This window comes from Phoxinus phoxinus (assembly GCF_949152265.1).
Source record: "Phoxinus phoxinus genome assembly, chromosome: 15".
Classification (NCBI taxonomy): domain Eukaryota; kingdom Metazoa; phylum Chordata; class Actinopteri; order Cypriniformes; family Leuciscidae; genus Phoxinus; species Phoxinus phoxinus.
The window spans coordinates 20,800,228-20,818,030 of NC_136890.1; the positions used below are offsets into that span (position 1 = coordinate 20,800,228).

Genomic DNA, 17,803 nt, shown 5'->3' on the forward strand with positions numbered 1-17,803 from the left:
AACGCAAAAGGACATGCGACAGTATAAACGTAAATGGTGACTGATAACTTTTAAACTCATAAGCAGATTAAGGGAAAAGACGTAGTGCTGTGTTATAGGGCAGAACATAGTCCACAGAAAAGAGGAATGTTAGTCATTCACAAAAATCTACTTTTAAATCTCTTCTCCGTGTTTGTTTATTCAATATCTAACATGCTTTCAGGTATTTTCAGCTGTGTTTAACACATTTGGCCATGTTTAAATAATAATAATCATTTTTAAACGGGGAAAAGTCAGCAAATTCCACTGACAGGCTTTCCTGACAGTCTAAAGACCGATGGTAAAAGCTCACGCCTGTTGCCTTAGAGAAATTAGGACAGATGTGCACCAAGGGGAACATGGAGTAGATGCATGACTTCAAATGACAGTTTTCTAGAACAAATCTAGTGGTTACTAAAAAAGATCTTTATAGTGAATTTTCACTGGAGACTATGCAAACTATTTCCAGGGATAATTAGTTACTGGCACTCAAATCTGAAAGACACAGCCACAAATCTCTGTTGTATTGTATAAAAGGGGCTTTTAACAAGCTTGGGGATTTTTGGTGCCTTAGCCTGAAGGGCTTAACCATAACTCATGACCATATGACCCAAGTCATGGTACATCTTTGTAAATCTATGATAAATTAAATGCATGCATGCATGCAATCACTCCAATCAATTAATTAATCAAATCAACACACAAATAAAAATAAATATTTCTCAGACAATTGAACAAAGTAGAGTCCACATGTGCTGGGATCATTTTGAAAAATAATAAATTCACATGAGCCATATATCATTTAGCATTTCAAGTTTATTATTTGATAGTATTTACAATTCAGAGACTATTGGCCATATTGATTATTATTTAAATCACATCATATCTTTTATTTCTGTGATTAATATATTACAGCATTTATGCAAGCATTCATTTTTTTATATTAAATGTGCCATTTACTAGGACAGTGCAACTTTAGGAGAGAATTTTAGATATTACTATTAGTCATAGTAAAGGCAAGCAACTCAAATGGACAGTTCTTCAAATCAAAATTAACAATGCGTTATTGCCCAATGTAAATATAATGTCCTTGAGAATATTAGCCGTGCTCCTAGCACTTCCACCTCAGGAAACAGTCAAAGTCACAAAGGATTACAGTGATAAAGATTTCGTTTTTCTACAAACTCTCATAGTTACATCATGTGCATGTGATGAGATCCATTTCAAATGATTGAGAGACAAAATACTTTACGTGTGAAACAGACATCCAAACTATATAGCTTCTCTCTACATATTCTCTCTCCAAAACCCATACACAAACATGCACACTATTTATAATCTTGTGCTGGGAATTTCAGTTCTGTTCATGTCACGGATAGCAGTCATTATCCTTTCTGATCTTAGTCAGAGCGCTAAATGACAATCTATAAAATTCAGCTAGAGAAAGTTTTTGCGTGTAACTTCCATTAAAAATTTGCCACATTCAGTGATAAAAAAACCTTCATTGATCCACATTCATTGATGTAACAAAACTCCCCTTTGTCGGAATCAAAACAGTCGTGTTAAATGTTAAGCTGGTGTGAACTACTGACCTTTTACAATTTCATGTTGTTTAGAGCTACAAACCCCATGAGAACCCTGAGGCGTACAATGAGGTCAAAAGCTATTGTGAACATACTATAATATCAACGGTAACATATTAATTTAGTAACGCAACACTTGTAAAAACAAATGAATGAGATATTACAATTCCAGAGAGAAGAATCAGCTGCAAATAGCTTTCATATTCAGTAAATGCAGCTGCAGAACAGCCGGTTCTCCCTTTACTCAAAGGAATGGAACAGTCTGGGGTGTTTGAAACAGTCAACCCACCAAAAGAAACTCATAAAAGCCAAAAAACTTTTCTAATTCTCATTATTGTGGCTATATATAGTTTATGTGGGAATCTGTGGGATCTCCTGCATAGATGTGTCTGTTAGAGATTGTCTAATTGATCTCTTCGAGAGCAATTTTAAAATTGCCCAGCAGACATTTTGCTCTCTCAATGTCTCAAGGCATTACCATATTCTCATTCTGTAGGTTCAGTTTGTTTTTCTGCCAAGCCATAGGCAATGGTTGAGTTGCCTTGGTAACTGCGCTCAAAGCAGTACTGCTGTTGTCCAGCGGGGGCAGCACTGCATCTCTAATGGGCAGTGGACATCACAAAGCAAATTGCAGCTGTGTTCTATTACAGTGACAACACACACCATGCCCTGTAGTGCTGATACCTTTGAAGTTTGACGGAACAAACTCCCACAGAACCCTTACTGGCCATACTAAAGCGTAATTGGAACTTAAGGTCAAAGGTAACTTACTATTACTAATGACCTCTTACATCACCTAGGTAATTTTAATGAGGGTAGTTTTGTTGGCATGTAGTGCAATCAGACATCCCTTTGTCAGTAGAGATGAAAGATTTGATAGAGGGCGGGGCTTAGGCAAGTGTGCATGCGGTGATTGACAGCTAAGACCCATGAGGGGTGGCGAGTCTCTCCAGGATCCAGGTGCTCACCTCCTTTAAGACAGACTCAACTGTTTCAGGTAAGTCATGATGCAGGGCATGGTAGGCTTCTTCATATACCTGTTCATCATAGAAACACACACATATTTTGTGAGTTAGTATGAAACACGGAGGGGGAGGTGTGTGGTTTTTATTAGAGTACAGAAAGTGCATCTGGATCAGGTTATTCTGTGATATCCGAAACATCTACTGCCACAACAAAAGCTCAGACCGTTTTCACAAGTCAAAACTCTAGTTCAAAAGGATAGTTCCCGCATCAATTACACACCCTCATGTCATTCCAAACCTGTAGGACTTTCTTTCTACTGTGGAACACAAGCTAATATTTTGAAGGATGATGACAAAAGAACTCCTTTTGTCCATAAAATGAAAGTTTTTGTGTGTTTTCCACAGAAGAAAGAAAGTCATGGAGGTTTGGATAGACATGAGGGTGAGTAAATGAGGACAGAATGTTCATTCTTGCATATATTTGGCCAATGTTTATGCACGTTTGATTCACCTTCAGTTTTTTATCAGTGGTCTTGACCTTTTCATACATCATACGAGAGCCTTTGATGTCACAAAGCTTGTCGGCGTCGCCATGGAGAATAAAGAAGGGCCATGTGATGTTGGGTATTTCTCCCTCAATGCGAGTAGCCGCATCCATCAGCTGCATTCCGAATGAGATGCGCAGCCCTCCGTGATAATTTAGCTCATCTGTGTCATATGCCTCCACCTAATGAGGAGATGCAGGATTTCAAAGTCAAGTCAAGTCAAGAATATTTGTATAGCGCTTTGCACAATACAGATTGTATCAAAGCAGCTTCACAGTATTAAATTAAAATAATAATAAAAACGTCCATGTTTGGTAATGCTAATCAATAGTATTATTCATTGATTAATTAAATTGAATATCCCCAACTGAGCAAGCCAAAGGCAACATGATCTTGCCAAAGGCAACATAGCAGTAACTCACTGCTCAAGATTATACTCAATAAACAGATAACAATAAACCATACAATAAACAAATTATTACTGTATGTTTAGTACTGTAAGATGTGTATGTTGTCTATGACTGAATAAGTGGCACAAGCTGTTTATTTAACAGTATTCCAGGGCCAAGCTATGAAGAAAGTTACATTCATGTGTTTTATTATCACCATGTACCGTATGTGCCTCACTCTGAAAGAGTAGGTTTACTGTGTAAATACTGTTTCAAAAGCTAACATAACAACGATGCCAGATTATATACTTAACCCTATTCAAACACTAACTGTCAGTGTGAAATCTACACACATAAACATTTCCCTACTTCTACAGAAGACCTTTCGCACACATTCCTGTACCTGTTTGGGATCCCGTGAGACCCATCTTGACTCGATCGAGCCGAGAGAGAGTTTTGGAGTCAAGCGGCTTAGAATTTTTGCCACGAAAACCTGCAAAGAATCCAAGAACACACAGATGATTTACTTCAGAGACCTGAACATCTAAAAGCAGCAGTAACATTTCTGTTGCATCAGACACTGAATGACCAAATTATTTCAATATTTACATATTTAAAATTCTTCATAGAAACATTCTCAGATTTACAAATGAAAGGGCTAGTAAAAATGTTCACATCGTATTGAATAAACATACCGTTGCCCAAAAAGGTATCTGGACACCTAATATACTGGACACCTAATATATAAATGTATCTGTTCAATTTTATTATTTTAAAAAAGCAAAATATTTCACTAAAATGTGTGTATTTTATATGATAAAACAACAATAATTACTCTTCAAAATTAAGACAAAGGCTATATATTCTGTTACATGCAATTAAAACATGTTTTGTTCATAGTTGAAATGGGATGGGAACTGATTTCATACATGCACAAAAAAAAGAAAAAAGAAAAAGAATGAAATGCCATTACAGAGAGGCAGAGATTGATTGAATAGATGAAAGCACTGAGATTTACTGCAGTTATTTGACAGCTGACATTTGAAAGCTATTTTTATTTGATTGCATTTAACCATCTGACTGCAGGGGGCAGCATATATAATTTACAGCCTCACGTTTCAGTTGTGATATTAAAGGGTTAGTTCACACAAAAATGAAAAATGACAAAAATGTCAGTAATTACTCTCATGTTGTTCCAACCCCGTAAGACTTTCGTTCATCTTTGGAACACAAGTTAAGATATTTTTGATTAAATCTGAGAGCTGTCTCACTCCTCCATAGGCTTCTATTGTAATTGAAACTTGCCGGCCCAACGCTTCTAAGTTGTACGTCAGAGCGTAGGCTCACTATTCTGACGTACAACCCAGAAGCGCTGCGCTGTTACACTAAGTGAACTCACTCAGAGGCCCACACAGAAGAAAATTCATAGTTGAATAAAGTCGTTATTTTAGGGGGTTTTTTGCGCACAAAAAGTGTTCTCGGCACTTGATAAACTTATGGTTAAGCCACTGTAGTCACTTGAACTATTTTAAACATTGTCTTTACTAACTTTCTGGCAAGTTTCAATCCCATAGAAGCCTATGGAGGAGTGAGACAGCTCTCAGATTTAATCAAAAATATCTTAATTTGTGTTCCGAAGATGAACAAAAGTCTTACGGGGTTGGAACAACATGAGGGTGAGTAATTACTGACAGAATTTTAATTTTTGGGTGAACTAACCCTTTAAATGCAAACAATTGTGAAGAAAGAAGAATTTGCCGTCACTAAAGTGTGTTTAGTGAGTTTTTACCTTGAAGGGTGTAGCAGATTCAGCATTCATTTGAACCATGGGGGCAATGAGAACCACACCTGCAAAATCCTGCGGCCTCTCACATGCGGTCAGAATAGAAATGGCCCCTCCCTGTAGTAAAACAAACAGACCCCGTCATGTTATTGAAAACAGCAAACTACACTAGATTAGTTGTAGATTACTTAGTACTTCTAAATAGAACAAATAAATTATATTTACATTATATATACATTTAACAGCACTCAAAGTTGGTATAAAATATTATGGCAAAATAATATAAAAGCCATAATATGCTTCATTTTAAGTGTATTGTATACATGAAAATATATAGCTGCCTATATAAATGTTTGAAAACCCCTGCATTAAAATTCTGTCTGAAATACACTGAATGATAAATATGACAATTTTACTTCCACACATGGGCAAATCTGAGTGAGAAGTCCCTAATTTGTAATTTTCTGATGCTCTGCTCCTCTGCTTTCTTCATCTTGCTTCTATTATGAATCTATCTATGAATATTCATGAGTAGAGGCCAGGATTCAAAAGCAGTAGAGAGATTAAAGAGCAGTTCCCACCACATTTCTAAGAGACTCCAATAATGGTCCGTTTTAAGTAATGCACACACACACAGACACTTTCAGTCTAGACATTCAAACCCAAACACACACTCAGTTTAGACGCACAAAACTACATGCACACTAACACTAAAGCTTCATCAAGAAAATAGGTGGTCTGCTTTAATTTGATTTTTTTTTTTTAACATAAGGTCATTGTTTTTTAGAATTGATGTATCATTGGGAGTAAAACACACCGATCTGTACATGCCTTTCCTTTTCTTTACACGCCTTTCCTTTTCTTTACACACACACACAAAATTATATGACACTGATCGTTTTCCTCTGTAAACATGTGATAGGAAAGCAAATGTTTATTCAGCCACTAGCTTCAGTTCCTCAGGTCACAGAAAGCGAAAAGTTCAAGGACACACAATCCCACGACTGGATGTAGCAAGATTGTAAATTTCCTTATAGGAAGCATTGTGTAACAAATAATTTCATTTTCTTATTAAAGACTTAAGGCTGTGCTTATATAAGGACCAAACAGCCTGTTGTTACATAAGATAATAGATTAGCGAGAGAAAGAGGGGAGGAATTAAATAAAAGTCAAGGAAAGTGAGGGAGATGGAGAGCAGCAAAAACATATTTCATTATCTAGATTGAGAATCTGCTCTGAAGGAATAGGAGAGAGGTGCATTATGGGCATTAGCAGTAGATGGAGGATTTCTTCCTTTACCAGAATGCCCATCACTACAACACTACTTTGTGATGTTCGAAAAAATACAGCGTATAGATACATGCAGACACATTTCTAGTCTATATGGCTCATGAAGCTTCTTGAGTATGCAACTGGACTGTTTTATTAGGAAGTATTGGGTAAAAACAAAAGTAAAGAGCTTTCAGATGGATTCTTGTTCATATTCAGTCATCCATAGTTTGGGTTTAACACACACTGAACATGGGAAATGGAACAAAGCAAAAACAGTTCTTCCTGTGGCCTCCACCCCATGAGTCAGACAGTCTGAAATAGTTGACATTGACTTTATCAACAGTTGTAGTTGGCTTTAAACAGTTATTAAACAGAGTGTTAAATGTTTGTACAGAAATTCCCAGACAAAAAAATATTTACATCTTTTTGAGATGCTTTTCGGAAAGAATTTTTATATAAACATGGAAATATAATTATGAGACCTTTGCACACTTGTGAGAATGCAAACAAATGAGCTGAAAACTTGGCTGCTAAAATCGAGCTGCATGAATGCATTAATACAATACAATGCAAATCAATATATTACTTATCTCATTTACTTTGCATTGGTCTTGTACTTTTAAGCTCACCTACAGCTTGTACAATGAAAATGTACTGTAGGATTGTTTGTCATGCTAGTAAACATTTAAAAAGCGGAAAGGAGCTAGAAAGAGACAGAACACATATGTTTTCTGTTTACTTATGGAAAAATATAGGAGGATGGTTTCAAAGTGTATGTTACCATTGAGTGTCCAATGATGAAGACAGGCAGCTTGGGGTACCGGCCCTTCATGATGTCAATGTGCTGAAGGGAGTCTCTGATGTAAATCTGGAAGTTTTTGATATCCATTCTCTCACCTTCACTTTGCCCATGACCAACTGAGACAGAAAGAGAAAGAGAATAACACACCAAACATATCCTTCCCTCATTTCCCCTCATCTTTGTGTATCAGCTTTCCTTTTAAACAGGAGATAAAAGAGGACTGTCACTCACAAAATTATGCCAACAGCTCACAAAGAAGAGCTCAGGAAATTTTCATGACATTTAATCAAATTAACATAAAATGAATAATGAAACAACAAAAAAATTAATAGAATAGAAATGTAAAAAGCATGTGGTGTGTATATATAATGAGAGGTGAAGCTGCTTGTTAGAGGAGCAGAGAGACAGAAAGAGATCAAGAAACAGATAGAGGGAGACTGACTGTAATGATTTCTGTTTGTTGTATTTCAATAGAACCAATTACTCACACCGAGACACCAGACAGTCAAATCACACACTCACAGAACCCCAACTGCTCATCACAAGGCGGCTTGCTGTCTCTCTGTGTGAATCATTAGTTACCATGGCACTGCCACAAAACCTCTTTAACATTCTGTACACATAGCACCTGCTATATTCTATATTCTCTTGTTTCATTTCATTTCTGTCATTTCTCAGCTCCATCCCCCACTCTAAACCCAGGATGTCCATGACTCCATTCCCACAACATCTGTTATAAATGTCAAGAAAACAGGGTGGGTGAGTTAGCAGGAATCAGATGTGGGAGTAAATACATTTTTCACCCCACACTCTCACAGCCTCATAAAGAGCACGCCCTCCTACACCACCCAAAACACTGCTGCGCCGTTGCTAACCAACAAATCTGTATGTTGGGGATTTCAGCCGGTTGATTAGGAGTCTGCCACTAACCGTGGTCGTGGGCAAACGCCAGAATGCCTTGCTGGGTCAGACTGTGAGCAATGTCAGCGTAGCCCCCACAGTGCTCTCCTGCTCCATGGGCAACAAACACCAGCGCCCTGATGGAGGAAAAATGCAAATTATTGAAATAGGCTGGGAATCGTAAAGAATAGAACAGTTTCAGTTCAGATTCTTCCTAACAATTCCAGTTCCTTAACTGTTTCTTTAACAATTCTTTTAGTACTTAAGATATAAACATTTGAAATGCAATTTCATTGCAAGATGAGGAGATATCTTCAACAATAAATACATTTATGTGTTTTACAAACAAATGGATATTTACACAGACTTACACAGTTCTATGCGTTTTAACTCTTGACTCTCCTTGAGTTATCTACTGGTTTCTCTGAATGTTTCTGAATCACTAAAACGAACCGACTCTGAGTCATTCGCTAATTGAGCAGCAATGGTCACGCTGTCTGTGTCAGGTTGTAGATTCAGTGACACTGTTGTGGCGGGGTTTTCACGAGAAATCGGTTTCCCTCAACTATCTGCTATTAATTGTATGCTACTAAGTACACACAAAAAAACATTGATTTATAACATAATTGCTTACTATATATTCCATAATAAAAAAATGCAATTTCTTTCACTTGATAAACTGTCAATAAATAATAATAATAATAATAAACAAATAATTGAACCATTACATTACTCTTGCAATATTGAACTGATATTGAAGTAAGTGCAGTGCATTATTGGTCATTATAACGTGGTTCAAGCGACATGTCACAACAATTAAAATCAGGCACTTAAGAGAGTACCCATTAAAAGTTCATTAAGCCAATGAGATCGCTTGGGGCCCTAATGGAGACCCGATTTCGATGGAGGACCCGTTTTCTCACGATTGTATAGTCTGCATTCGTATCGATGGAAAAATGTACGTGAAAAAAACGCTAACGGAAGCGAAAGTCATCATTACTGATATTATTCAGGACGGTTTCTCAGATCCCAAAGTGAAATACAGACACATCCTAAGTCTCACACCAGAACAACAAAATACACTCATTAGTATTCTCACAACCAAAAACCTAGACAAAATAAGACAGAAAGAGATGAAGGAGGGAGATGGGGAATCTAGACTTATTAGGCCTACACTAGCAGATTTGTTATGACCTCAAAGCAGCCTCTGATCAGTAACAAAAAGAGTCTTTGTAAATGTATAATGGGCTCACATGGTCTCAGAGGACTGAGAGTGCGTAGGTTTACTTCTATTTGCAGAATCTGCTAATCTTCCAATTAATTTCCCTATCATACACAGAAATGTATTCACTAAAAATAAAGCCACTCGATCTAAGAGCTGCTGGTGTGAGATAAAATGGAAACGTTTGTGTGTGTTTGTAGTCATGATCATCTTCAGATTCAAAAGTTTTAGTCCTTGAACCCTGGGAATGGAGTTTGCGAGGCAGACAGAGAGACTACTGTGTGTATTTGCTATGCGTGTGTGCACGTCTTTGGAATTCCAAAATAGATCTACAAAGCAACAAACATCAGAAGCAGAATAGAGATAAATAGATAATGAAATTATCCCTGTGTCCCTGTACAGTTTTGGCTACGCTTGCGAGGGCCAACTTTGTGTGTGTCTTTTGGCATTGCACTGGCAGCTGTATAAATATCCATGTTTGGTAAAGGAATTCTTCTCTAAATGCCATTAGACACTAGAGAATGAAACATGCTGACTGGCATGACCCAATTTATCAGACTGTGTAAGAGTGTTTCACTTCACTTTGCATGGGTTCAATGCCCAGATTATCTATTGAGCGATCTGTCAATCATTACAGGGGTCATACAATGAGCTAGTGTGGTCTTTTCAACTTTCACCCACTTCCTGTTTCTCTGGTTGCATCTGCCGGCATCCGCACTGGACATGAACATGACATGTAAGCGACTGTAAAGGGACAGTGTGAGATGATGTCTGGACTGTGAGCAGAGGCATTCTTCTGAATGCTAAGCCAACCGCTGAATTCGTTGTAAACAGTTTGTTACTTCAGCTGATCACATCTGTCATGCCAATTGTTTGGAAAGTGGAAGTTCAACTTCCAACAGGCAACCTTACTACGTTTATGTTTACTTTCAAAGGTTGGTTTGGTGTAGATCATGTCACGGGTGCAAGCTAGTGCTAGAAGGTCCACAACAAATTTGAGAGGGCAAAAAAAGGTTTTTATAAAATGTACTTTTAGGCCTATCCATGTTATTAGCATGTTCATTTAAGATATTAATTAAATATGTTTAACATAATGATGTTTTCATTTATTCACATTTACCAGATAGAATTACAATATAAAAGCATAATTTAAAGGGTTAGTTCACCCAAAAATGGTCACTCACCCTCAAGCCATAGGTGTATATGACTTTCTCCTTTTAGCCAAACACTAGAGTTTTATTAAAAATATCCTGGCTCTTCCAAGCATTTATAATAATGAATTGTAACTGAGATTTTGAAGCCCAAAAAAAAGAGCATCAATCCATGATAAAGATAATTCATACAGCTCCATGGGTTAAAGAAGGCCTTCTTAAGCAAAGCGAGGAGTTTTGTAAGAAATATATCCATAATTATAACTCTATATAAAGTAATCACTAGCTTCCGGTAACGTCCGTCCGCGAGTTCACGACAGAGTCGAGTTCTGGTGTATGGGGTAGGATCAGAGAATGTCTAATATGGGCTCTGGGTAGGATGTAGGAGTAGCGTAAGCTTAGGTAGAGTAGACAAGCGGTTCAAACGAATAGAGCTGGGTAACAAACTCAAGCTCCGACATTTCTAATTCGTGAGCGGTGTTTTGTTTAGCTCTATCCTCTGCGCTTCAGCGTTCGTCAATACGTCATGTGTCGGGTCAGAATTCATTCTTCGGCTGGAAATCGTCTGAGAAAGAGCAAGCGCAAAATGCGGCATCGGCATCTCGAAGCGGCACTTCCGGTGGCATCTCCAGCGGCCATCAGTGCAGCGGCATCTCCAGCGGATGCCGCTGGACATATTTGATTTAATAACCTATTTAGTTTTTTACAATACATTCTTAAATGATTATCAAGTGATATGCTAACAATTTTATGTATGTTTTGTGAATTCCGTTACAAGTAATTTACAAGCGATTAGTTTTGATTAGTTAAATGAGCTGTAAGAAATTTATTTCAATTAATCATAAAATGGCCCTGATATGTCACTTGACATTAAGAAATCATGTTCATTTCAAATACTTATATCACTGACAACAGTAGTCCGGCCAGGATTGTCCTTTAAAAAGTGAAGTTGCAGCCCTCCACAGGGGCATGTTCAAGTTCAAAACGGTGTGCAAATTCTATTTTTTTTTATTCAATAAATTGTATTATTTTGTAAGTTGCTTTGCATAAAAGAGTCTGATAAATGCATAAATGTAAATGTAATAATAATTTTTAGATTCATATTTAGATTCATATTTTACTCATCAAAAAGTTTGAAAAGAGCTGATATAAACTATATAAACTGTCTTCCAAGAGCAAAGTCTAAGCATTATCTTGTCAGGTGGGATTCAAATTCAATTCATTATTTGTCCTTATTTGGATGCTGTTACATAAAATAAAACAACACATATTGGATGAGTTTATTGCTGAATGATGCAAAGCATCCAGTATTTTCCATGCTGTAGATCCCTAAGCTGAGATGTTTCTAAACAGTAAACATATACACATAACCTTCAAGCGATCAAACAGGCTGAATATTTCACCATAAACAGAATGACAGAGTGCAGCACTAAAGGGGATCCTGATAGCGTTCCTTCAGATGTTTGATATAAATATGTCTGACGGGTGCAGACTTTATTTGCTCTGAATCTATCACATTCAGTCACGTGGGAAATGCGACATCCACATACCAAAATAAAATATTTGGGGTTTTATAACATTTAACTGAGAATCACATGGTTTGTGGCTTACCAGTTCCCTCTCACATGAACATGTACAGACTACAGATACACACACACACACTCTCCCGTCATATACACTCACACGCATTAGAGATCAAATTAGTCTGAGAGAGGGAAAGAGGTAGTAACTATGGTAACGGCATGCTCCCCTGGGCTACACTAAGGCCACTTCAGGGTGAATAGCTGATGGCAAAACAACAGCTTTTGTAACAGAGAGTTTAACCTGTTTGACCTAAGATGATGACACACACACAAACATAAAACTGCCTGTATGAATGTGTGCAGTAAGATATGGAAGCATCTGACAAAACCACATTCTCAAAATGATTACCTATTTTACAATTACTCAAAAGAACCACAGCTGATGATGACACAAGTAGAAAAGTGTACTAGAGCAGATCTGTACTGTGAGAGTGTGTGTGTGTGTCTAAAAGTGGTCATAAAGAGGCCATGAGAAGGGGCTTTCGACTCAAATTCTGCATGGAAACCGAGAGACATTCACCGCATAGATACTGAGTGGCCCCTTTCTCGTTCCGTTTAACCAGATGAGTTATTCAGGACAGTGTAGTCATTTAACAAGACAGTGTTTATGACAAACTGGCTTTATATCACTTGAAAACCAGTGTGAGTGAAAGCAGGCACTGTCTGTATGATATAAATTCTCAATTAAGTAAACATATTATTATTAACAAGTGTGTCAATTGAATGACAAATGATGTCAGCAGGGTAAAGCCCACGAGGAGCCGACTGGATATGTAAAATAAAACCGCTTTTTCTAGAAGACTGATATACCTGGAGTCTTCCTTTCATGACAGTTTATATCATTTGCAATGTAATTTCTCAAAAGTGCTGTTCATTTTTCAGTGGGATAGAAAGCAACCAATGTAGCCCAATGCGTATTACTTATGACCCGATTCTTCTATGGCTAGGCCTACTGATTCATTAAAAAAAAGACTCAGGCTGCTTCTGAAATCACATACTCTCTGAGCAGGTCATTCTATTGGTAAACAAGTATGTACTTGATAAGTGAATATTTAAAAAGTCCAGAAGATCTGGACATACTACATTCTTCATGTTGTCATGTGACCTACAGTGTCAGTCACAATTCCTCTCCTGTGGCCTCATGGGATAGTTAAGAGTTAGTTAACTTCAGAATCTCGCCAGAAGAAGCAAGTCGAGGTACTTTGTGCCTTATATGATTATTAAGAATTCTGACATTCTGAATTCACTGATTTAACTCACTAGTTGCAAGACAAGTTATCATTATTTCCACTGTTTGTTAAGTGTGTTTTTCATTAAACTTAAATCAGAAACATTAGCCTACTGACTTCATATGACAACGTATAAATCATTTGAAATTTAATTTAATTTAATAAAAACATTAAAAGACATACTGAATTATTTAGTGAGTTTATGTGTGAAATATTTTTATTCAGCATATATATAGGGGAGTGCGGGGCACAACGTAACACGGGGCTAGTTGTAACACACTTGTTTTAAATACTTCCACACATGCCAGCATGACAAAACTTGGTGTATTTACTAGTTGCATATCAACACTATATAGAGATTTTTTTTTGCCAAAATTCAGAAATCTTTGTAAGATATCAATGAACATTTATTTAACCATAGCAAAAGTACATCCCATACGGAAATGTAATATATGACATATATGTCTCTATATCGCTAGTGACGACGTCATATATGCTGAATATAAGACAATATATTGCTATCACATATATACATATCTCTACATATATGTTGATATAGGTTTTTAACATATAAATTTGCCATATTAAATGAGTATATTGACATATATTAATATGATGTATATGATTATTATTTATATAATACTGTATGTTTTGACCATATATGTCACCGATACGTTTAATTTATATATGCCAAACTATTTACTATTTAACTATTTATTTCAAGTCTACAGATCAAGTCTACATATCCACATTTCATTTCAATTTCTATCTCATTTTCGAATCTTTTATAAATAAAATGTATTATTTATTATTATTTTACCTCTTCTTGACCAGCTCATAAAAACAAAACAAATACTACACAAATTCTATTTGAAAACAATATGTGACATGTATGTAAAAAAACACTATTATACATATATGGTCTGGTTTTATATGTCAATTGTTCCATTTTCTAATAGGTTTTATATATGGGCATATATATGGGTATATATATTTTATATATGTGGATATATTTCATATATGTATATTTCATATATGTACATAAATTACATTTCCGTATGGGATTTCTTACTTTTCATCTCTATTTTTTGTGTTTATTTAAAATTAGACAAATCTGATATTATTTTAATCTCAAATATGTTATTTAACAGTTGAGATAGTTCTTTAATGTGTTGCTAACCAGTATAAGACACTAGCAGGGGTTAAATCCCAGTTGTGCAGCTGGCATGCTGTAACAATGTGCCCCTATTAGAAATATGCTATTATAGTCTATATTTTTATGAATTCTATAGAGAAAACATGAGAAACATGTAAATAAAGACTGAGACAATGTTCAGAGATGATTCATTATTATTTTGTTTTGAACGATGCTGTATTATGTTTTCCGGTGTGTTTGTTGCCAAAAAATGGCATTATTTTATATGAAAAAGTTAATAATTGTATTTCATTGAGAAAATATTTTGGTTTGACTTGTATATTGTTTTGATTAGATCATATAGCCTAGCATTTTAAGTGATGTTACAATAGCCTGGTTCTACCAGACTCTCGTACATTTCATTTACAGATAGTCTGGCCTCTCTCCATTGACAAGCGTTAACTTCCTTGAGGGCGGGTACTGTTGAAGTTTAAAACTATCTATGGGGCATGTTGTCACATTTCACTTCCATTCTTTCGGGAAAATCAGGGAAAAAAGAATACACTGTATTAATAAAACAAAACCACATAATTGTACTAGACATGTGGGAAATGAATGTGGGGGGAAATAAATCCTCTAAACCCTAAGTATATTTACACAAACTGAGAAAGTCAAAAAGCGTTACGTTGTGCCCCGCTCTCCCCTACACTTCGTCTATTTCCTCACTCGCCAACTTACATCACGTGAGTGGCCCAACAGTTCTTTTATCTTGTGATAAAAGAGAAGTTCTGCGGAAAACAGATCAACCAACTGTTAACGTTTACTGCAATATGAACCTGCGCTGTTATAGCCTTGTAGAATGCGTGTTAAATTAACTGTTTAGATGCGTGAAAGAATTGCAAGTTAAAAATAAGCTCCGTTATGAAACCTCCGTGAACGCTTATCAGCCTCTCGTCCTGCTCTACCGGAGACCGTAACGGAGGGATCGTTCGCTTTGCCTTGTCCCAGGTGGCCTGACCTATCTCTGTGTCTATGTGTTGTCATGTCATGTTTTGCACTTACTTCGGCGGACTGTCGGGCTCCCAGTAACGGCAGAACAAGTGCAGCCCGTCGGCGTTGACGATGTGCGACAGTTCGGTGTAAGGGAGACCTTGTGGTGACCGACGAGTCCCTTCGGGTTCCGGCATGTCCCCGCTGAGGGCTGAGTCTGAAATAAACAGACGGAGCGCTGTCAGAAGCTCACTGCTGTACCAGTATGAAACAGCGGCGACTAACAGGCAGGTGGCTAACATATGCATTCCGGGAATTTCATTCATCTGGTGCACCGCACCGTACAGCGACCGGCAGAGTGTTTTCAATTACATTCGCTGACGTCAGGACCGAAGAGATAACACGGACTGTCCTGACCGCGCGCGCGCTTTGAAATGGACCGACGGTTCAAAGAAAGTCTATTGTCGTCGCGTTGAGCGCTTTCCTGTGTACACAGAAGCAAAAATAGCACGCGCACTGCGGCGGAATTGTTGTGACTGACAGCGTGTCAAGAGGGACAGGAAGAGAAGCTGCCAATGAATCGATCTGCCAATTAATTCGAGCTATGTATTTGGGTCGATGGAGAATTGGGGCCAGCACTGACTGATTTAGACCTCCATATGTCCATCTCTCAGCCCGGAGAAACACAATGACAGGACACCCGTGCTTTCGTGTGTTATAGCCTAGTTCTCGCTTCTGTTTTTGCTAACGAGAAGATAGAGGAAATTGTTAAGTGTTTATAGGCACCATGCAGAACCTATTAGTCTATTAATTTGACACAATATAACTAAAACTGTGCAGTGACACAATAAAAACAATGTTGTGAATGCTCTATTATTAATAATAGCTATTTATTAATGTCGTTATATTTACATGTTTGCATCTTAATGGACTTTTTATTCACATTTATTTTCACAGCTAATCTTTTTTTGTCTCAATAGCCTAAGTTTCTCAAGTGTAGCCTAAATAGCCTATCCGTAAAAATGTCACCAAACTGATTTTCTGTCATGGCTAGACTTCTAATAATAATAATTCATATGAATTATTAAAGCCTTATATTAGCACAACATCCATTTGCCATCTAAATTGAATGTTTTTTTTTTTGCAAATGTTCCACAGCCAGCTGACTGAGTGTGAATATCTGTAAAATGTTAGGCTACCATACCGATTATCGTCAACAGTAGCCTACACTTTTTAAGTGGAATTTCTTTATATTTTTGGTTATAGCTTACTGTAGCCTATAACAAATATAACAATTATACATTTGTGAGAACAATTGGATAAAACAAATCTGTTTTCAATCCCTAAACACAGTTGCTTTAAGGAATGTGAATTCGCTTGACTCGATGCGCGGTTCTGATCAAGTCTGTAGGCTATATAGTAGAGGCTAGGCTGTACTTGGCATAGGTGACTCCCCCCCGTATTTAATAGAAGCATTTACTAGATATCAAACAACAAATCCAGCCAGGGATCCTTACCTGAACCTGCTACAGACGGAATGCTGGAGACAGAAATCAAGTCAACTTTTCCAGTCAGTGTCACTGGTCCGGAATACCGGAGCCGATGGTTGACAGCGGCGCTCGCACTCAGTCTGCTGCTGTTTCTCGCACTGGGATCAACTAACTCTGATCCGCACCACAGATGCTGAGTGGCCGCCTGATGGGTGGAGGAAGAAGGAAAGGGGAGCTGTGTGAGAACCCGCCAACACACACACAGAGAGAGAAACGCTCCCCCCCTCTCTCTCTCTCTCTCGTTACAGCTAAATGAGATGGATTATGCATTCATTTTGGTGTCAACTGTCTTTCAATAAGTCTAAGAGCTAAGATTAAAAAATGAGACTGTTCACTTATTGTACTTCAGTTTTTATTTTATTTTACAATACTTGATGTCGTAATACTGATCAATAGCCTATTACACATATTATTTCTTTACCTTTTCTCAGTAAGTCCATTTCACAGCGCTTGTGTTTTGGCCACAATAAAGGTGTCATCTGTTCTTGAAACAATGCGCTGCTGGTTGGGCAGGTTCCACATGATCTGTCCCTATTGGGCTAATGCTAGAATGTTCAGACCAGTTTCTCTGAAACTTGTTAAGGGAAGACCTAGCCTATACATTACACACCATTTTGAACTCTCTGAAATGTGTCTTCATACATTGAAACAGCGCCCATCAAACGAAAAATGTTATAGCCTACAGA

The 17,803-nt window shown here is 37.3% G+C and overlaps 1 protein-coding gene across 3 annotated transcripts; it reads right to left on the bottom strand.

Moving 5' to 3' along the window:
• Window positions 1-816: 816 nt before the first annotated feature.
• mgll (monoglyceride lipase) lies at window positions 817-17,553 on the bottom strand. 3 transcript variants are annotated; one of them, XM_079637742.1, is made up of 9 exons: window positions 17,539-17,553; window positions 17,085-17,262; window positions 15,640-15,784; window positions 8,288-8,394; window positions 7,337-7,473; window positions 5,290-5,400; window positions 3,904-3,993; window positions 3,078-3,293; window positions 817-2,638 (listed from the first exon to the last, which is right to left on the bottom strand). In XM_079637742.1, exons 3-9 carry the CDS (start codon window positions 15,762-15,764, stop codon window positions 2,522-2,524), a joined length of 903 nt encoding a protein of 300 aa, XP_079493868.1. In that variant the 5' UTR covers window positions 15,765-15,784; window positions 17,085-17,262; window positions 17,539-17,553; the 3' UTR covers window positions 817-2,521. The 3 variants fall into 3 exon arrangements, with proteins under 3 accessions (XP_079493868.1, XP_079493867.1, XP_079493866.1); XM_079637741.1 differs by lacking the exon at window positions 17,539-17,553 and having other exon boundaries at window positions 17,085-17,326; XM_079637740.1 differs by lacking the exons at window positions 17,085-17,262; window positions 17,539-17,553 and having other exon boundaries at window positions 15,640-16,669.
• Between the last annotated feature and the right edge of the window lie 250 nt (window positions 17,554-17,803).